At 39.7% G+C, this 23001-nt stretch overlaps 1 protein-coding gene across 1 annotated transcript; it reads right to left on the bottom strand.

Annotated features, from left to right (window-relative positions):
- Positions 1 to 15593: 15593 nt before the first annotated feature.
- Positions 15594 to 21819, bottom strand: LOC101138016 (tripartite motif-containing protein 51). Its single transcript, XM_031016298.2, is given in 7 exon segments — positions 15594 to 16093; positions 17190 to 17287; positions 18236 to 18258; positions 18973 to 19203; positions 21029 to 21112; positions 21114 to 21125; positions 21409 to 21819. Coding segments are annotated over 7 exon segments (1359 nt in total).
- Between the last annotated feature and the right edge of the window lie 1182 nt (positions 21820 to 23001).

Here is a 23001-nt window from a genome sequence, read left to right on the forward strand (position 1 = left end):
CTCCCTGTGTTATTTTTCATAATATCCTAGGGGAATTTTACTTCTAATGACACACGGGGTGTACACATTGTGATACTATTCATGTAATCTAGAAAGATATTACTCCTCAGGTCACAGGGGATGTACCCCCTGTGATATTATTCGTACTATCCTAGGGGACGTTACTCCAAATGTCACAGAAGGTGTAAATGCTGTGATATTACTGGAAATGTGTCACGGAAATGTACTCATAATGTCAAAGGGCATGTACATCATGTGTGCACAGCCCCTGTGATGTTCTTTGTGATATTCTTGAGGGATGTTAATCCTAATATTACATATGCTGTTAACTATGTGTGAACACCTTTGTGGTATTATTCCTAACATACTAGAAGGATGTAACTCCTCATATCACATGGAGTATACGCCATGTGTGTACACATTCTGTGATATTATTCATAATATCTTAGGGAGATGCTAGTAATTTTACAATTATTCACGTAATATTTTGGCGGGATGATACTCCTAAAGTCACAGGAGGTGTAAACCCTGCGATATTATTCAGAATATTTCAGGGGGATGTTACTCCTAATGTCACAGGTGTGTATACCCTGTGATATTATTCACACTTTACTCGTGTGATATTACTACTAATGTCACAATGTGTGTACACCTTCTGATATTATTCGTAATATCCTGGGAGGATGTTACTCCTAACGTCACAAGGGTGTACACCCTGTGATATTATTAGTAATATTCCTGGGGGATTTTAATTTTAAAATCACATGGAGTGTCAACCCTGTGATCTCATTCGTCATATCCAAGGAAGATGTTACTCCTAATGTCACATGGGGTGTACACCCTGGGATATTATTTGGAATATCCTAAAGGGATGTTATCTTAACGTCATAGGGTGTGTACACCTATTGATACTATTTGTAATATCCTAAGGAGATATTACTTTAAAAATCACAGTGGGTGTACATCGTGTGTGTACACCCTGTGATAGTATTCAAAATATCCCAGGGAGGTATAACTTTTAATATCACAGCAGGTGTTCCCTATGTGTGTACACCCTGTGCTACTATAAATAGTAGGCTATTCAGCAAGGCGCCCGCGCCCACCTTCCAGCCCCAGAGGCCGGCGCGGAAGGGCAGCACCAAGGACAGTGGCCACCTGCGGATACCTAAGTGGCCATACAAGGTGGCCAAGGAGGAGAAACCGGAGGCTGAGGAGGCCGAGAAGAAGCGCCAGGCCAAGGCGCAGGAGAAGCGCCCGCCGCCCTGGAAGAAGAGGACGTGAGAATCTGCGGGTGCTTGACACGGGGTTTGAGGGCAGGGTGAGGCCGCGGGGCTGAGTACCATGGCCGCTACCAGGACCACCAGGCCTCGCGTGTTTCCACGCTGTCTTTCTAGGATGCTCCCAGGAAGGACCTGGGGGAGCCACATCGATTCGCCTGACACCAGCCACCCTAGCAATCAGTACACCTAGAGGGCATGTTGCCTAAAAGGCTCCCTTTAGAGAACCTCAATTAAGATGTTTTTAAAGATCAATTTATTAGGCCGGGCGCGGTGGCTCACGCCTGTAATCCCAGCACTTTGGGAGGCGGAGGCGGGCGGATCACCTGAGGTTGGGAGTCTGAGAGTAGCCTGACCAACATGGAGAAAGCCCGACTCTACTAAAAATACAAAATTAGCCGAGCATGGTGGCACATGCCTGTTATCCCATCTACTCAGGAGGCTGAGGCAGGAGAATCGCTTGCACCCAGGAGGCAGAGGTGGCAGGGAGCCAAGATCGCGCCATCGCACTCCGGCCTGGGCAACAAGAGCCAAACTCCGTCTCAATAAAAAAACCCTCAATTTATTAAAGGGTATTTTCTGTGTGATTTTGTGTTTTTAATTGTTATCCAATTTGCCAAGTTTTACAAGTGATAGGGCCCCTTGTATCCAAGGCAGTTTTCATACACTTGCCTGAAGACCTTTTATTTAAAATACTGTTTCTAGCAATAAATATTTATGATACCTGTAGGAGTTTACACAGAAATCATGGGATTCTCTCCTTTTTGGCTGTTTGTTTTGGTCTTTTCTTCTCATTGTGGGTGCACATGCACACTGGATGTTTTTGTTAATTAGATTAAGTGATGCCGGATATTTCTGTTTGATGGAGGGATTGACTCATTCAGCCACATGATCAAGTGAGAAAGAGATATCATATTTTATTGTATCTTTTTTAAAAGTATTATCCATACAGTCATATATTGGGGAAAAACATTTCTCATCAAATTATAAAACAATGCAGAGATAAGCATGTATGTATTGCTAGAATTAAACTCTTTTTAATCAAGGAGTTTTAGATAAACTGGATAGAAAATCTTTAACATATTAAAAATAGATATGAGGGAAAAGTGCCATTTGATAAAATGGGGGAAATGTAATAGATGATTACCAGAAATACAAAATTAAGCCGTATATGCTCTTAGGTAAATCAAATCCAGACATCCTTCAAATGTAAAAAAAGGATGCAACAAGAGTAAGGAGCCCAGAATGATACAAATTAAAGGAATAGGGGGGAGGTGATGTTTAGAACAAGCAAAGAGAATGCAATGGGAAGCAAACTTATTTTAGGCAAATTCTCCTGGAGTGGACCAGACAGCCCTCTCTTCCAGACTCAGTTCCAAAGAATCCCTCATGTGGGTATTTCTTTTATTTTTCCTTTGAGAACTGCACTTGGTGTTTAGTTCAACCTCATGCGGACCTCATGGAATTTCCAAGACGTGGGGCCTTGGCATTGTGGCACCTTCCTGCCACACGTACATAATTCACAGCATTACCAAGTCACCATGAGCTCCACGCTCACCTCTGTCAGCCCAGGACCCAGCCAGGCAGTGTCACATGGTCTCCCAGGCATGCCTTTCCAAGCCGGCTATCCCTGCTGTGAAAGTTCTGAAGGCACTGGTCCGGGGAGCTGAGCCCTGGGCCTGTCCTAAAGCTCCACAGGTGACTGCACTGCAGCCCACATGGAGAGCTGCAGCTCTAACACAGGGATTTTGAGAGGCCTCAGTCGCCTTTAAGTGGCACTTCCAGGACACCCATCCTGAGCTCTCACAAATGGCTCCACCTTCCCAAGAATGTCTAATTGCCATCGGAACAGCCAGTGTCTGGCAGCTTCGGTCGGGCTGATGTGGCATCTGACCCTTGGTGGGTTGCCAGACATTCCTTCCTGTTTCCGACATGGGAAGTTGGCACTGGTAATGGTATGGAGCCCCCACTTCTACCCTAAGCCTTGGGTGTCTGCTGCTTCCAGGTCAAAAATGGACATTTCTGGTCCTGACCAGCCACTATCACACTGTAACCGATGCTCATAGTCTTCAGGGATGTGTAGAACAGCAATGGCAGGACAGCAAACAACTGGCGATTTCCCCAGGTCCCAAGCTGTTCCAGAGTGGGCATGTTGGGTCCCTGTCCTCAATGTGTTCCAGCCTTACCCAGGTGCACAGAGTACCCTGGGGCCAGCACAGGGCTTGTCAAGTAATGCTCCTGGTGTCCACAAAACAGCTCCAGAGATACCTGCATTTTGAAAAGCCTGCCTAGCTAGCAAGTATGGGGCAGGACCCAGATTGCTTTGGCAAATCTGAAGGTGAGCTGGCCACTTGCCTGGTGAGTAGAAGCTGCCTTTACCTGGCCAGTGTATGCAACTTGAGAGAAAATGACAACTTCACAGGGGGGTTCTGGTGGGACTGGGAAGCCTGACCTCCCCCGGAGCTTTGGTATGGCCCCAATGGAAAGACTGGATTTTGAAAACCCACCAGACCCAACTGAAAGAAGGGTCATCCCTGATTGGATCACAGACTCTCCCTGGTCTCTCTGGACTCACTCTAGATGTGGCTTGCCTATGGGCAGCCCTTCCCTTTGGCCCATAAGGCAGGTCCAGGTAGCTTCTGCAGCTGTGTGCCTGGCTACTGGCCCAGCACTTCTCATTTTTGCCATGTGGAAGCAGATTTGCTGGTAGAGGAAATTTCTAAGTCAAAGGAAGTGTCACCAAGCCTCTTTCCTTGACCTGTGGCGAGCCCATGCTCTTGATTTCTTATTATCTTTGGAGTGGGCAGCAGAGGGGACAAGCAGGCCTCCAGCCAGGCTCAGGGAGTGTGGGAGGGCAGGGAGAAAAGTCTAGATGATGGGGAACTGGAGCCACCTTGAGGGGGGTGTCCTGGGGTCAGTGTCGGGGTGATCAGATGAGCCACTTTATACTTAAGCAACATTATTATGTTCAATTATTTTGGGTAAGGGATTCCTCAGGGGAGGTGTGGTCATCTGGTCCCAGAGGTGGAGTGAAATTCCCACTCATCTTCCTGAGTCATTTGGAAGCCCTTTCTTCTAGCCGCAGGTACTGGTGACACAGGCTCCTTGGTCTCAGGAGGTGCACAGGGCTGGGAGGGGATGCAGGCTTCTTGTCACTTACCCACTCAGCACTATTGGGCATCGGCATTCAGAGGTCTCACAGTGGCCTCTCTAAAAACCTAGTGTCCTAGGAGAACATTGATTATTTTTGTCTACTTTTGTTTCTTTGAACTGCTGCATTCACTCACTGAGGGCTTGCCCTCCCTACACCCCTCATGTTGTTCAGGAAGGAGGGGACTGATGAGCATGGGCCCCCTTCTCCTCTCCTGTCAGTTGCCACCACACTATCCCCACTGGCTTTATCACCACATTCTCCCACCCCTGTTGCCTCATCTCTTCTTCCTCATTCATCCTTCCTTCCTTTGCCTGTTTTCTTCTCCCAGTTGGTTAAGTTCTTTATCATCCCTGGCACCACCTACCCTGAGGTCTACCAAGGACAGAAAAGCAGGGGCCTCTGTGAGGCAATGTGGTGTTATCATGGTGGGACCTCCAGGCCCCCAGAGTGAGTGAACAGCAGGCCTGCCAGCATCTGTGCTGATGGCTAAGAATTCCTACACCACCGTGCCCCTCCCACCGCCTCCTCTTTGCTCAGAAGGGAGACCAGGTTTGCTCTCTTGCAATGACAGCCCAGCCCCTGCTGAGCACAGAGATGGGGCTCAGGGTCCTTCCCTGCACCCTGATGTTAATTAACTGTAGATAGTGAATTTCAAGTCGACAGCTACCTTCTCAGGGATTTATATACAAATACAGTTAAAGGAAAAGCTAAAGTCTATTTTACTACTTTTTCGTGTTTGTGAAAATTAAGCTTAAACTGGACAGAATAAATATTTCTCAGACAATGTCGATGTTACTGGTTACAAGTGAGATGAGTGGAGCTCGTCCCTTGGTGGATAATTTTTTTGGTGATTGGAGATTGGGGACTCTGGCAGCAGAAATGGCTTTGCGGTGTGTGTGAAGTCACTTCTGTCCCTCAGAGAGCCTCTTGTGGATATGAAAGCATGTATCAACACCAGTGAAATTCACCTCCATGTGCATGGAGGTGGCTGATGAGAACACGACGGAGCCAGTCCTGGCACTTCCCTCCAGAACCGGGCACTCCTGGTCTGACGTTGGGGCATGTAAATTAAGAGTGACAATATTTTCTACTTGCTTCTGTGAATAAAGTGTTCTACAGTCAGCCAGCACTAATCTTACTAGAAAGGAGGAGGGAAGAGCGTGGAGCCAATCATCTAGAATTACCTCGGTGTGCAGAGGCTGTCCATTGGCTGCACTTGGGGAAAGCAGTGTGAAACATTCTGTGCCTCTTTCTTCTGGAGCTCCTCCTGACAGTCTCCTGGCAACACTAAAGACCTCAAGACTGTGGAGGTCAGAATTTCAATAGATTTGTCATCTCAGCATTGACCACTTCTGAGACTCGAGGCTCCTCCTGGGAGCAGGAGACAGGGAGTTCATGATGTTCATTGGAAAAGAGGATTTATGAATGCAGGGGGGCTGTGCTGGACCCCTCTGCCTTCTTCTCTCCCTGCTGTCAGCAGTGACCAGGTCTCCGGTGTGGAGGCGAGTCTATTGTGGGTGAAACAGAAGCCCCTGGTGTAAGGCCAGACCCCAGGCCTGAAAAGGTGCAAAGCCTGCTGCTTCAGGCTGTCAGGAAGAATCCTGGGTACAAAGTGAATATGAATGAAATGCATCCCAGAGAGGAAACGAATGTGCCCTCACTAAGAAGTGGGTCTGGCTGCCAGGTCTCTGGCAGCCCACCTGCAAGAGGACTACATCCCCTGCAGCCCTGCCATCCACACTACATGATGTGGAAAGGCTGTCTCTTCACTCTTACCCTGGGGACCCAAGCCTGCTTTCAGGAGTGAGTCACAGCCCTGATGTGTGCCTTGAATTACTCTTTCCCCAGGTGTGCCCAGAGACTCAAGCTTGCTTATTTCTGTCCTGACACATCTCGCTGGTCCTGCGGTGGTCAGAGTCCTCCTGTTCTGTGTCAGCTCCTAGACATCATTAATCTTTCACGTGATAAAGTTTGAGCACTTTTCTCTTTTACAGTATTTGGGAAAATTCTAACACATTCCCCAGGGATTGGCTCAGGTCCCTCTGGCTCCCATGGTGGGTAATTCTATGGATTCTGCACCTGGCAGTCAGCACTCCCCCTTGGAAGCCCCCAGGGTCCCTGTTTCTGTGGGCCTGGTCCTTGGTTTCTACCCCAGTACCTTTTTGCTGGGACCTGCCTAGAACTGCCTGGAGGGCCATGGTCTAGGGAAGGACAGGTGAAACCCTGACCACAGCAGATCCTTCTAAAACAAAAATGTCACCTTGATGATGACGACTGCAGTGGAGTGAATGCCATTGCAGCGGGCATGCTGGGAGCCGCCAAGGGCTTACCGCAAAAGCAGTTCTTCCCAAGACACCCTTTGCATCTTCCCCTCCTCACCTCTCAGTGCATTTGGAACTTGCTTATGCATTGGAATGACTTAAATCAACTGCTCGTTTCAGTGCCCCTGCACTCACGGATTCCTTCATTAACATTTTAAATAAGTGGCTAAAAAAACTCCTCTGGAAGTTGTTCTTGAAAGCAGGAAAAAGAAAAACACACACTACCTGAAATGATTTTACTAGTTTTTGAGTGACTCAGTTGAAAGTCAGTGTTGCATACACAATTTCCTCATGCTGAGCCAGCTTGAAATAAGACTTGATAAAAGGCACGGCTCTCAGTAGCAGGCAGTGCCACTGTGGACAGTGTACACTATGGTGTGAGGGTATGCACAGGCGAGCGTAAGTGTGTTTACTCATACACATGGATAAACCAAAAGGACACCGGGCTTCTTGCTGGCAAAGGTTATGATGCTGCTGTAGCTTATTATGGGCCCCGGGCAGTGTCAGATGGGAAATGCTTTGATGGCATGTTGCTCAATGTATATAATGGGGTCTCCCATGGCCCAAGGACCCACTGTGAGCACTCTGCCCACTGTGGTGGAGAACACGGCTGGAGTCATCACAGCCCAGGTCTTTATTGAAAGGCAGTGTTGACCCAGAAGACTCATGTAGAACCCATTTGGCCAGGTCTGGACCATCTCTCTCCATCTGACCTGCCTTGGCTGCACAGAGGGACCCAGACCCAAAAGGACCAGACTCAAGAGGAAACTGAATGATGTTTACCATTACGTCAGCTTTCATTTATTTTTTCCATATGATCATAAGAACTGTATTACTAAGTATGCTTATAAATGCTATTTACAGTCTGTTCCCTTTTATTAGATGAAAGATTAATAAAGAACAAAAAATTGCCTGTAGTAAAACCATGCCTGAGGTCAAGAGTGGTGGCTCATGCCTGTAATCCCAGCACTTTGGGAGGCAGATCACCTGAGGTCAGGAGTTCAAGACCAGCCTGGACAACATGGCGAAACCCCAGCTCTACAAAATACAAAAAAAAAAAAAAAAATGAGCTGGGCATGATGGTGGGTGCCTGTTATTCCAGCTACTTGGGTGGCTGAGACAGGAGAATCTCTTGAACCTGGGAAGTGCAGGTTGCAGTGAGCCGAGATTTCACCATTGCCCTCCAGCTTTGGTGAAAGAGAGAGAGAGGGAGGAGAGAGGGTGGGGGAAGAGAGAGAGAGAGAAAGTAAGAGAGAAAGAAAGAAAACCGGCCAGCCAGCCAAGCCTGATGGGCACTGTGTGGTCATCACTTCAGCAGGTTGACACTCACCTGGAGGTCATGAAATCTGTCCATTAGTCCAGTGATGGGTTGAGCACTGAGCTCTGAGCTCACACACTGGGGCATGTGCCGCTGCTCTGACTCACTCCTTTAAAGAGGAAAATACAATTGAGCTTTCTAATACCAAATATTTCATCATAGGATTTAAAAACAAATAATCATTCAAGGGAAATTCATCTTTAAAACCCTTTCCTGATGTAGCAGTCCCAAACCATAGGGATTACAAACTTCAGCCACTGAGCCTAGACTGACTGATGTATCCTACCAATAAGCTATGTACATAAACTCATGTCTTCCCACTTCTCAGAACCATGAAATCAATCATTCCTCCCTTTCTTTCATTTATTTTTATTGTTTCTTAACAATACTAGAAGCCAAATTCATTCTTTTCTTAAACCTCTTTTGTTCATTATATGACTTCCTAAAACACCCGAAGAAAGGTTATTATTCATCATTTCTTCAATATACACCCTTTGATGTTGGACAACCTACATGGTAGTCATTGGAATTTATAGTGATTCACAGATAATTTTTTGCAGTATTAAGTTTTTAAATTAGTCTTTAGTACCAAACCTCCCTACTCCATAGCCTGACCACTCTCTCTGAGCAGTAATCAATGCTGCATTGTACCCTCAGGATTGGAAGCCATGAGAAAAATCCTTCCTCAAATCCTAACCAAGATGATTTCCACTCAAGTGGTAAGTGGATACATTTGTAGCATGTCTGTCTGAGGCTGAATCTGAGGGAAAAGGCCTAATACTTACTATTCACTGGTTGGTTTTCCTGCTCTTCTCGTTTAACTTTCTTTGGTTTTCTTGAATTTTTGCCCCAAAGATCTCATTTGCTTCATTATCTTCTCCTATAAAAGAACTATGAATTTGAACACCAGAGAAACAAATTGCTTTGGGTGTCTGACCCCCATTGATAAAGAAATCAAGGAATGAGATATGAAGGAGATCTGGGAAGATCTCAGACTGTAGAACCAAAACATGGAATGCAACCAGTTTAATAGGAAAATCATAAGCAGGACTAATTTACAGATGATGTGGCATCTTGCATCAGAATTGGAATCTGCTGACACCGTGCCTTGCTAATTCTAGCATATTTTATTCTATTATTTCCAGTGTTGGTAAATAGGTTTCTTATATAGAAGGCTTTTGAACTTGTAGTTTAGATGGCCAGGAACTCTTTCTGAGATTGAGCTCTTTACAGTGCCTTGAACATTAAACTAAATAGTCAAATTATTATAATGATTATTAACTTCATCACTCCCTCAGTGAAATGCAAGTTCCAGGAAGGAAGGTATTCTCACAGATTCCATTTAAATTTCTGTCATTGATACCTAGGCACTACTGACACCTGTAATCCCAGCACTTTGGGATGCCAAGGCTGGTAGATCAGGTTGGAGACCAGCCTGGCCAATATGGGGAAACCCTGTCTCTACTAAAAACACAAAAATCAGCCAGGAGTGGTGGCACATACCTGTAATCCCAGAAACTTAGGAGACTGGGCAGGAGAATTGCTTGAACACTGAAGTTGCAGTCAGCTGAGAATGAGCCACTGCTCTTCAGTCTGGGCAATAAAGCAAGAAGATAGAAAGAAAGAAAGAATGAGAGAATGAGAGAGAGAGAGAAAAAGAAAGAAGAAAGAAAGAAAGAAAGAAAGAAAGAAAGAAAGAAAGAAAGAAAGAAAGAAAGAAAAGAAAAGAGAAAAGAAAAGAAAAAAGAAAAGAAACATCAGTTTTGTTGAGTTTTGTCTTTACGGCAAAAAACTTCAGGTTTAAGAGTATGAAATTAGGACCAATTTATACCATTAGATGATGGGTCCTGAATACTCTGAAAGCCGTTCTTAATGCTCATTGTGATTGAATTAGAAAAGATTGATTCAGTACAAAAGTAAAAAAGTGATTGGTTTAGGAAATGGTATTTAACTGCAATTTTACCCTCATTGTTTCATTTAGATGTCATAATTTTCTCCTTTAAAGTATTTTGAAAAATCTCAATCACAATCCACCACTGTAAAATGATTTCTAAATAACCATTATTTATTTACTGAACATTGTGAGATTTGATCAGATTTCACCCAGAAATGCTGAAGAGGCATTTAGTATACTGTAAAACAATATTATCCTCAAATTATTCAACACATTACCTAAGTTGTATATTATAGAATATTGTGTTGTGCATATATTTATGTGCCAACTTTAGAACAGAGGGTATTACATTTGTGTACAACATATAAAATAAAATATTCTCAATAAAATGTAGGATATACAACAAGTATGAAATTGCAAGATATCTGAAAACTATTTTCTGTGTTCTCAGAACACATAGGAACAACTAAGGAATACATAAATGATACAAGTAAAATTAATCTTCACTGTATTTCACAAGTATGTAGGAAGACAGGATGACAAAATAAGAGTAAAAACGTATTTACTAAGTAAGCAAATGACATCACTTACAGAAAAAAGCTCAGTTTGTTGAAAAATTAAACATAGGGTGGTCTGTTTTGGATTGGAAAAGTAGCAGGAACTCCTCCTCTGTTAGTTGTGTTCTCACCCTAGAAATATACTTATGCTCTCACTGAAACTTGCTGTAGAAGTAACACTATAAAGTCTGATCAGGGATCAGGGCCTCACCATATAGTGGTAGTAGCTTTCAGACATCTTCACAGCCAGTTCCAAAGCCACTCTGTGTGTCCCAGAAAAGAATGAGCTTGGCTACTTGTACCTCTTTATATTGAATCTCTGAAAAATCACAGCCATTTCAAACAGGTTGTACATTTCTTGGAGTTTGGGATAGCCATTAGGGTTCTTGATTAGGTTTCACCAGAAGAGAGGAAATGATTGATTCAACACCTTGGCTAATCTCCATAAACAAACTTTAAACTTCCACTTATCAAGAACCACTGAGTTTATAACAAATGAAGCCTCAAATACCAAATTTGTAGATAATTTTTGGAGTCTTTTAATATTTTACTCATCAAAAGCTGAGAAAGAGGATACCATCAATTTATGATTTTAATAAATGTCTTCAAAAGTCTGGAATAGTTTTTCTCCTTTTTCTTTGTGTTTTTTTTTCTTATGTTTTTGGAAATGTTACCTGAAGTTGGCTTTAATTCTAATATTCACTGAACTAGACTGGAAAGGCACTTTGCTGTTGCTTTTGAAGCTTGATTTCAGGTTTTAAAGTATTACTGTCAATTTACATATATATTATATATTTTATATATTATATATTTTTATACATATGTAATATATAATATATGTATTTTATATATATTTGATTATTATATGTATTTTATATATATGATGTATATATACATATATATATATATATATATATGTATATATATTCTGGTTCTGTGACCTAGGCTGGAGTGCGGTGGTGCAATCACAGCTCACAGAAGCCTTAAACTGCTAGGCTCAAGTGATTCTTTTGCTTCATTTTCTCACAGAGCCGAAATTACAGACTTGAGCCACTGCACCCAGCCTATTAATTTATGTTGTTGATAAAAGCATAAGAATTATCTTTATTATAAATTAAGAAACAGAATATCTTTGAGGAAATATTATATCTTTTAGGAAAAATAAAATCTTCAGTAGTTGTAGACTCCTGTGAAAACCGCTGTTACCAATAGCAGTTTTGTGTATGTCTATATAACACATACATATGTAAATATATACAATATATACATGAATTTTTTCATATTTGGCAGTCATTTAAGAAATTCTTTTACCATATAAATTCTAATTTATATTGGTAAAAGTAAAATAAGTAAAATTTGCTGTTTAGTGAAAACTGTTCAGCAAGTTAAATGAAGCTGCAGAAAGTGTGAATTGGATAATAGATATAAAGATATGTCAAGAAGTCTTCACAGATGGACAAATAGAGGTAAACTAGGAGAGTGATAGTGACATAAGGAGGATGAGAGTATCATGTATGTCCTTTATAAACAGCATAATGTGTGATTGACTGTAGCACACAGTAGAGCTAAGGTAGAGAAGATGAGGAGAGTACATATTCAAGGGTATAATGTTTGATAATTTTTTCAGAGTAAGCAAATGAATTGAATTCAGGAAGCCAAACAATCCCCATTTGGGACGTATAAAACATAAATTTACTTTGTTTTGAATGTGTAAAACAATATATTTTGGCTGATTTTTAGTATTTCTCTGTTTTTGTTGGCTGATTCATTATGATGTGTTTAAGCTTGAAAACACCACCAAAGATGAAGAATCTCTTAAAAGCAGCCAAAATAAATGGTTTCATTTTGAGGGAACACTTAATAGAATGACAACAGACTGCTCCATAATCATAAATGTAAGTATAAGACAGTGGACTAATATTTGTAAATTGTCAAAAAATGTGACTGCCAATACAGAGATGAATATGGATTGGAAATACCTTTTACACAAGAGGATAAAAGGACAAGATCTTCATCTTGTCACATAAGTATAATTAAAAAAAGGGGGCTTTATACCCTACTAAGGGCTTCTAGAACAGTACCCATGAGATCTACTTGAAAGATAATTCCAACACCTCTGCCACATTTGAATCTGGCTTTATTAATTACTTTTTCTCTTAACAGTGTGTCCTTTATGTACCTTTTCTGTTTCTGTATAGGTCTGGTAAGTTTTACTCAAAAAGTGAACTATGTAGAGTAGAACTAATATAGAAAGCAAAACCTGCATGTGTTCCCTTTTACTAGGCTGTATGTGTGTGTTTTGAGGGAGAAGGTTGAATCAATCCAGTCAGGAGTTGATTTGGTTTTGAGACTTGTTCTTCTTAGAGTTAATTCCAGTGCACCATAGGTTTCCTGCTCATCTAGCATTACTTTGTGCTTTGGATTGGACTGGTTCAGCAGCTTTTCTCAGTATCTGCTGTATCCTCAACTTTGAGTTTCCCTCCAAATTCTGCTCAGTCCCCCAGAAGGCACTGTTTTGACCTGTTACTCAACAATTTTTTGCCTAGTTGGGGGTGGTGACAAGGATGGAGAAGCATTCTCTGTCATTCTGATGAAGCTCAGTCACAGGTTGGCACTGCTTCTTCATGGTTGGAACCGCTTCTTCATGGTTGGAACCATGGTTCCATGGTTGGAACCTTCTTAATGATCCTGTCCAACTTTCAGGTGTAGGTCTAAATCTTCCACATATTTTTTTCATATTTTTTCTTTTCCCCTTTCCAAAGTTCAATTAGTTTTACCAGCATCGCAACGGCAATGGCATTCCTTATATTTCCCTTTGTAGTTTTAGGTTTTGTTGCACAGGGGAGACGGGAGGGAAATACAGGTCTTAAAATGTGATATTCTCTGAATCTCTTCACAGACTGTAAAACAAATGTATGTGGCACGTATACACCGTGGAATACTATGTAGCCATAAAAAGGATGAGTTCTTGTCCTTTGCAGGGACATGGATGAAGCTGGAAACCATCATTCTCAGAAACTAACACAACAACAGAAAACCAAACACCACATGTTCTCACTCATAAGTGGGAGTTGAACAATGAGAACCCATGTACACAGGGAGGAGAACATCACACACTGGGGCCTGTCTGGGGTGGGGAGCCAGGGGAGAGATATCACTGGGATTACTACCTAATGTAGATGACGGGTTGATGGGTGCAGCAAACCACCATGGTGCGTGTATAACTATGTAACAAACCTGAACGTTCTGCACATGTACCCCAGAACTTAAAGTATAATAATAAAAAAAGTTTTATGTCTTAAAGTTGATGTTAAATTATCATAAATTAAATTATATATATATGCATTTGAAAAATTAGGCAAAACATCAAATTCATTTATTTCAAACTTCTTATATTATATGTTAAAATTATATATATATGTATATATATATAATTTTCTTCTGCCTGAAAAATGCTTATAGTTTCTCTCCTTGATTGCAATGCTTCCTCTATCTTATCCTGGTTAATTTTTAAGTTTCCTGACCATTACATTCCAAAACTTTATTCAATATTCTAACTTCTAGCATCAATTAATGGAGTTCACAATTTATCTAAATAAAACACTGTAATATAACATTTGTGTGTTTCAATTCTTTTCTTAAACTTCTCTTTGAGATTCATTAATTTGTTGCATTTTGGTGTTATCTCTGTTTTGTAAAATTCTTTTGTACGATGAGATCACTATTTAGCAATTCTACTGTTGATTAATATTCATTTTGTCTCCAATTATGAGCTACTATAAAAATTGCTGCAATGAAAAGCATTGTGTTTATTTTGAAATACACATAGGCAGTCTGAGGAATATATTTTAGAATTAGAATATCTAGCCCATAAGGAATGCTCATAGTCAGTTTGCCAAAAAGTATTTCAGTTTACATCCCTCCAGCCATGAATAACTTTCATTGATTCTTTATCTTTCACAACACACTATATTATGTGTCTTTAAATTTTCCTAATTTTTATGGAGGCCTGTAGTTCAACTTATGGATTAATTTTTATTATTCTGAGGACTAATAAAAGTAATCCCTTTTTCATATTGGTCCAGATATTTATGCCTCCAATTTTATGAAGGGCCTGTTCAAATATTTTCCCAATTTTATATTGGGTTCATTTTCTTTTATTTATTACATTCATTAATCACATGTATTATATTTTATTGCATATATGTTGGGATAAATATTTTTCTCCACTCTTGGTTTGCATTTTAATTCTTGAATGGTATATTTTGAAACACAGAAGTCATCATTTTTGATGTAAACTAACTAAATTTCTCTTCTTAATTGGTCCTTTTTTGTCCTGGTTAGGAAATCTTTCTGTGTGAGAATATTTTATTGTGTTCCCTTCACCTTCAGAACATGAATCCATGTGGAAATGCACTGCGTATGGTTTGAGGTAGGGGTCAGTATTCAGTTATGTCCATTTGAACATTTAATTGATCCAGCATTGTCCTGATCCCCTTGTAAATTTCACTGTGGAACAGCACTCTAATAATGCACGAGCATTTTGTATATAAGATGAGATTTACAAAGATAAGCCCAGCATAGGATGTCAAATAAGATTACCTCAAATAATAGGTTCATAAACAAAACACATGGATAAGTATAATATTGTTAGGTGAAGAGAAAGAAAATATTTCCAGGTTACCATTGAGTCTTTTTACTCCAAGTTTTTTCATGAAGCCCAAGATCTCTACTTTCTTCCATTGATTTTAACTTCATTTAGACAACTGTGTCATCTATTATTTCACTTTGTTAGATTCAGAAATAATTAAAAACCAGAGAATATATTCTATGCCATACATCATGGGTAATGATTTTCCAAAAATGATTTAAAAAGGAACCAATACACATGGTTTTAGTGTTTTCATCATATTTAATAGAAACACTATAAATGAGTTTTGATGACATTAGAATGCAACTAAAGACATTAAATATAACTTATTTGTCCTGTTTGTTGAGGTGCGAAGAAAAGAGGGCTTTCTGGGATAAACAGGTTCCCAGAGCACATAGACACATTTCTGACTTTTCTCTGGTCAGAAGTGACTACAGCAAAAGATAGGCCTGAGAGGAGGTAAGAAGGAGCAATTAGGGATGGTGTATATCAGGGAACTTTGATCAACATCAACAAAGCTCATGGTTCTACCTTCACAATCCAGGAATAATCCCACTGTGCTGGTAGGTCTTGGAACATATTGCACCACAAGTGGGGAGGTGGTAAAGAGACTGCAGTGAGTGTCCTCCTTAACACATCCAAGAAGAAAGAGTCTCTCCTCTCCATCTATCTTGTTATTCTGTCTCTTCTCTTTCCAATAATTGTTACAGACACCAAAAGCCCAATTCCGAGAGTCCCCCACGTGAACCTCCCAATAATATTTGCCAGATGTGAAAGCCTGAGCCCCCCATACAAGAAAACATTCAGAATTTGCAGTGATATCGGGATCATCTTGAGGGTCACATCCAACATTCATGCTTCTCAAATCTCCACACAGGAAGATATGACTATTGTCCCTTTCAGGCTGCAGAGTAAAATCAACTGCAAAAATAATTTTTAAAAACTATAGATACATGTAATTAATAGAAATTAGAATTCTTGAGGGAAAAGATGTTCTACCAAGAGTTTACTTTACCAAGAAATTTGAAGTTACAAGGACAGGAGAACTGTGACTACAACATTTAATAAAGTATAAAGATGATTAATATTCTCTATAGGAAGAACAAAACCCTAAAAACAGAAATTGAAAATTTATTGAAAACTTAAAAATTGAGAGTCGAATATAAGACCAGCCTGTTTTAATCCAATCTCCTATGTGAAAGTGAAACATTTTATGCCCTGAATGCCCTTTAGCTATCAAGGTCATTATTATTAAAATATTTCTTGTTCTTAAATACTAATGGTATAATTCTGGCAGAAATGGGAAGATTTTAGCTTACCCAAGCACCCCTCTGGATAACTGGATAAAAGTCCATATGTTCAAATTATAAGTGGTAAGTTAAGGCAGATTTTTGCAAAATCTTCTACTAGTCACTTTGCGGACATCCCTGCTAGCTCTAGACTGAAACCGAATTTTAGATTTTACACGTAGCTCTTCATGTTGTAACTAAACTGAAATTATTATTTCCATGTTTACTTCCTATTTACATAATAATTTATTCTTTCTTTTTACATGTTAAGTCAAAATTTTACATTATATCAACAATATATATTTATTGTAAGAAAGTACCAATACTCCAACAAACTGCAGTGAACTCTATTCCCCAATGAAATGTGTTTAATAATTCAAATGAAATACAATAAAGAAGTGTAAAACTTTTATGTAACCTTGGATTACTATGCTTCCTTCTGAGCATTGTTCCATTTATTCAATTTTTTATTTCTTATGTCATTCCATTTACCCAATGTATAACTCTATCCATGTGAGCCCAGAACATATTTGTTTTTCACTATGTTGTACTCTTCATGTTATAAATTGGACTATAAATAGAAACACAGATATAAAAGGGTTGCATCGTCATATGGTTCACTTTCTGCTGAAATGAAATAAAGATTTGATGAAGGGTAAAATATTACCCCCATGATTCTAACAAGAAGTAATACACTGTGGGAATTCTGCCAATGGGCTGACACTCACCTCTGAATCTATTGAGCCTGTCCATCAGTCCAATGATGGGCCCTGCACTGAACTCTGGATTCACAGGTTCAGACACTTGCAGCAGCAGAGACTCATACCTGCAAGGAGAAAGATAGAGTTACCACATCTACAGCCAAAAAAATACATAAAAATCACCACCTTTATTTAAAAGACATTTCATGAGAATCCCTTTAATCCACACATTTGCTAATTCCAAAATTATCATTTTCTTTTTCAAATTCATTCTTATTCACAGTTCTTCATTTTCAAGCACGATGGAAAAGTCTCTCTGACTGAGAATTCATTGGGATCTTTCTTCGTATTGCTCCAAATTAGTAAGGATCATTAGTCTCAAGACTATGAGAATATTCCAAAATGAAATTCTGGGTTCCAGACCTCACCAGAAATGCCTGAAATCACTGTCTGGAAAAGTGGGGTTATTTTTAAGACTGCTGTGTCTGTTTCTTCCTTCTCAAGGCCAGGGTGTTGAAACGTGCTCCAGGCAGGGAGATCTGCCTTTTATAGTTGAGGTTCTCTGGAGGCCTACATGGCTCAAACATTCCGAATAGTTTGTTTCATCTATTTTTCAGAATTATATATTTAAATATAAACTAGAAATCATCAACACTTTTCACTGCTAAAATACTTTCCCCTTTTCTCTCTGGCTTCCCCTGGTTGACTTTGTAGCCATGCAGTAAATGTAATATTTTCTCTTTCAAATACGAAGGCTTTTGAGCAATAAAAAGGAAATTAGGAATAGAGATGCTCACTTCCTTTATTTTCTTTCATTTATTTATTTTTTGTTCTCTTTCTTTTTTATTTATTTATTTATTTACTTTTGGTTTTGTAGAACTTTCATTGAACTGCTTAATAAAAACACTGAGTATGGCAACAAAATAGATGACTACATGGAGTGGGGGATGGAGAAAGTACAACCAGCACAAGGTAGTATCAATATCTGAATCAATTATACCTTCAATATCAAAGTTCCTGCTTGATATTTGTGGAAACTGAAAGCATCTGCTAAACTCTTGGTATGCACTCACCTTTGTAATATGTCTCCAAAAGACTGTAAAAAAAAATATAGAAAGGCTTAGTGCTTTCCACAAGATGCATCTTCAACTAAGTGCATTGTGAGTTATGGAGACAGTTTCTGAAGATATTATTTTCCTACAATGTTCCCTCCTGGAAAGCATTTTCTGTTTCTTTTCTCATGACAATCCCAGTCTATCATATGTCATGAGTTAATGTCCTGATAAAGTCTAAGTCTTGAAGACATTCTCTTTACAAGTGAAGGGAGAGGAGGCCCACAGAGTCCATGCTCTGCTGTAACCATAAAGAAGCTACTCAGCCATCTACCCTAAGCCCTGTTACCAAAATGAGTGGACCCCAAAATAATATTAGTGTGATCCTAGATTTCCCAACTTCTCCATCATGCCATGTCTCCAAATTAGCCTAAATGCCAATGAATCACTTCTCATTTTATCCACTTTCAAAAATCCTAAATAAATCACTGACTTTTGATGGGAAATATTTCTTGGGGCTGTCTGTTACCTTGGTCTTTCCACAAAGTTTTTTTGCTGGTGGATAAAATAGGAGGCACCTTCGGTCTTGTAGAATCACTAGGAGAGGCTATACCCTCCCAACAAAGTAGCATTAGTTATCAAATCGTGTTTTTGGAAACAAATCATGGAAGTAAAGGGGGAGACGGATTTCAGGAGAGAGGAAAAACACCCATGCACGTGAATCTTCATCATCATGATACGCCATGGTCAGTTCGTACCTGGAGTAGCTCCACATCTGCTTTATGGCACATTTTCTTCAGATCCTCATACATTCCTCTTAAAAGCTCCCTGGAATGTTCCATTCTGGCTTTGCTTTCATTGAGTTGCTGACAAATGTCCTCGCCCTCCTTTCGCAGCCTCTCCAAGTGTTGTTGCTCTTCTTCATGGAGAAATGCAGGCATCTTCTGATATTCAGCTCTGATTGCTTCTATCCTTAAACTCACATAATCCTGCAGTGACAATTAGTCAAAATAGAAATGTTTTATCCATCTTCTCTTGAATTTCACTGACCCCTCTTAGCATTCTGAACACCCAATATTTTAATCCTCAATCTTGTCAATTCTCAGATTCCACAAAATTTTATTCCTTTCCTTTTTTTTCTGTACTAATATCAACATAGTTGTTTCTGCCCAGTTACATTTACTTGATTAATGATAAAATGTTTTCTAAGATAGTTATATAAAAATGGATTTCTCTCTTCCACACCACATTTATAGAAAGAAAACACAGTTCTTGCTTAAGAATCAAACTATCGAGCTATATTGACTAGGTAAGAAACCATTATTTCTATTTTGGATAATTGGGGCAAGTTATGTAAAACCATTATATGACAAATGATGACATGACCCAGACTAGCATTGTCAACTCAATGCATTTCACCCAGCATAACATATTCTAATAAGGTTTCATTTATTCTCTTCCAAACTCACCCTAATTGGCAACATGGACTTCTTTGTGGTTCCTCAAACCCCCAAATAAATGCAAATTAAATATTACTGCACATGCTGTTTTCTATACCTAGAATTATTTTCATATATATATATATATATATATATATACGTGTTTCTCGTATATGTACTCATATATATATTTCTCAAATAAAGGTATATATGGATATATGAGGAATATATACATGTATGTGTGTGTGTATATATATGTTCCTCAAATATATCCATATATATATATATACCAACACCCAGATACTCATATATATTCATATATTTATGAGGAAGAGGAAGGCAAACAGGAGGATATACATATTTCCTACTGATCAAGATTTTGTTTCAGTGTGAATCTTTCCATGAGCATTTTTTCTGACCACCCTATTTAAAACTCAAACCCTCATGCCCAGTCCCTGGCCTCTGTGCTCCTTTTCTACTTTCCTGCTTGATTATTCTCCAAAGACACTACTACACTCTAACACATCATGTACTTCACATATCTGCATGGTGACCATTTGCTTTTCTCATTTCCATGGCATGATTTGTGTGTTTTCTTTCTTCTTTACACCTTAATTTTCTAAGTTAATATTTGACATAGACTAGGTACTCATAAAATATCTTTCAATGAATTAATATTAGAATAAATTAATGAATTAATATTAGATATCATACCCTCAATATAAACATCCACAAAGAGAAAATCATTTCTAGAATTCTTCTCAAGTCCTTAGAGTTCTCCTTATATTAAATACTAGTTCCCATATTTCTCACATATTTCTGTCTTCATCAAGACACAAGTCTACATTTCTCGCCACATTTCCCATTATGTGCTATGACTTATTCAATATTAATTAGTGCTGATATTTAATTTCATGCTTTCCCTAAGGTTGCGCTCTTGCTCCTTCTGCCTGAAATTTAGCTTACATTTCAATATACTTGCTCACCAGGATTCAAATTCCTACTGACTCAGCCTTAGAAGGGTCACCTGAAATTTCCATGACTGACAAATAACTCTTGTGACCAGAATTTATCCAGGCAGCCCATTGGGAACAGTGTGAAATGGCCCAGTTTCTTGTATTTGTTGGGGCATTGCTATAGGTTTGTATGGAAACAAATGAACATGCTTGGGTAACATCTGTGGTCTGATTAGAAATCCTACCAAAGAGTCACACTAACTTATATAAGAAATTAGGGTGTTTTTTTTTTCTCAAGTGTTTTTTCCTTGTTTATTGAATTCCAGAAAGGTTATGGGTTGAGATCAAGTTCCGATTTTAAGAGTCAGCCATTTGTTCACTATAAGTTCCCGGAGAAGGTAGAGTAATACGGTACTAACCTTCCAGCATCTGGTTCTGGTGGTTTCCATGTTCAGGTTTCTGAGATTTTCACAAGATTTTTCCCACAAGGACTGCATTTTTTTTTAGGAGCTCCTCCTGCAAAAGAGCCATGAATTGAAGCACAAGTGAGGACAATAAAGTATCATTCACACTCTGATATACGAAAGACCCCAAATGAGAGACAAATTAGCCCACAGAAAATAGAGTTTGCTTTGTTTCTCCTCATGTTTGTCAAATGTGAGAGGTGTGAAGTCAAGGAAGCTCATAACAGACATGCTTATGGGGACACAGAGATGGCATCATCCAATCTCCAAGGAAATAGACTTACAAGAATTTCATGTGTCCTGTATAGAAATAGATCTTCAGAGGCATCACTTACCCGGCATTCCTCAGCAGCCCACTCAATGGGACAGTGTCTGTGATTCCTGTGCTCCTGAGAGTTGGAACACAGCAAACAGAGCGGGCTCTTGTCCACTTCACAGAACATCTTCTTTGTCTCTCTGTGCATTCCACATATTTGCTCCTCAGAGCTAAGGAATTGCCGGAGGCTGGCTTTTCTGGCAATGGAAGCCATGTTCTTCAAACAAATGTCAGTGTTGAGCTTTCTCTGCCGTGTTGTCTTCTTGCATTTAGAGCACTGAGCAACAACTTCCATGTCTTGCCAGTTGAGGTAGAAACAGGGCCGGCAAAAGCTGTGCCCACAGTCTATGGTGACTGGGTCTAGGAAGTAGTTCATGCAGATGGGACAGGTGAGTTCCCTCTGGAAGACTTGCAAGATTCCAGAATTCATGTTTCTGAAGAAGAAAGAGCAGCATGTCATTTTGGGGTCTGGCTTGGTGAAAATCTGTGAACATGTGGTGATATGTGATAGCTATATTTTCTTCTTGACAATGCTCATTAAAGCAGAACAAACTATTTCCTCTGTAACAAAAATGAAAAATTCATACACGAAGAGAGTCTTCAGGCTTTTTAGCAGACACTACTGACTGGATGACTCACAACCTCTTCTACTCCTAGTTCCTGCCCATAACATAATGCAAATCTGTTCAAAAACCTTTTCCCTGGATGTCGATACGAAACTCGGGTTTTAGTCTTAAGTGGTCTAGAATAAAACGTGCTTGTCCCTATTTCTCTTTCAAATAACTACTGAATGACTACGGGAGAGGAGTAGAAAACCTACACTGGGTAACAAAACATGAGAAGATGGTCAGAGGGCGCTATGACATATTTTTAGAGAGAGGGACCCAGAAGCCGACTCTTTAAAACAAAAACAATCCCAGAACACACCGACCGACCAGATAAACAAAAAGACAGCAGTTAAACCAGTCTAGGATCACTAGGAGATAAAATAAATAATGAAAAATATTGGGTTTATTTTTCTTATGGCTTAAATTAACTTCTTTTTCGGCTACTCAAACTATGAACTGATATATAGTCAGTTTTTTAAAAACTGAAATATATACAGTTATATTACTATGGTATTATGGTTAATTTTAAGTGTTGACTTGACTGGACTAAATAATACATGGAGAATTGGTAAATCATTATTTCTGGGTGAGTCTGTGAAGGTGTTTCCAGAGAGACATGTAAGTTGGTGAGCTGAGTGAGGAACAGCAGCCCTCAATGTGGGTGGACACTATCCAATCAGCTGGTAGCTCAGACTGAAGATAAAGGGCAGAGAGAAGGCAGTTTCCTCTCTTTCTCCTGAAGCTGATTCTAACTCAGCCAGGATATTGGTATCTCCAGGACACAACATTAATGACAGCCTATGTTCAACTTCTCAGACTCCATAATCAAGGGAAGAAATTCCCCTAGTGGACTTCGTCTCCTGTACAGTGTCATGTGTAGAGTGAGGACAGATATATGATCTGAGGGACACATTAGACAGTCTCGTTATTGTTTGAACATCATAGGGTATACTTACACAAACCTAGATGGTATAGCCTACTACACACCTATGGTATATAATATA

The sequence above is a fragment of the Gorilla gorilla genome, chromosome 9 (genome assembly GCF_029281585.2).
Source record: "Gorilla gorilla gorilla isolate KB3781 chromosome 9, NHGRI_mGorGor1-v2.1_pri, whole genome shotgun sequence".
NCBI lineage: Eukaryota > Metazoa > Chordata > Mammalia > Primates > Hominidae > Gorilla > Gorilla gorilla.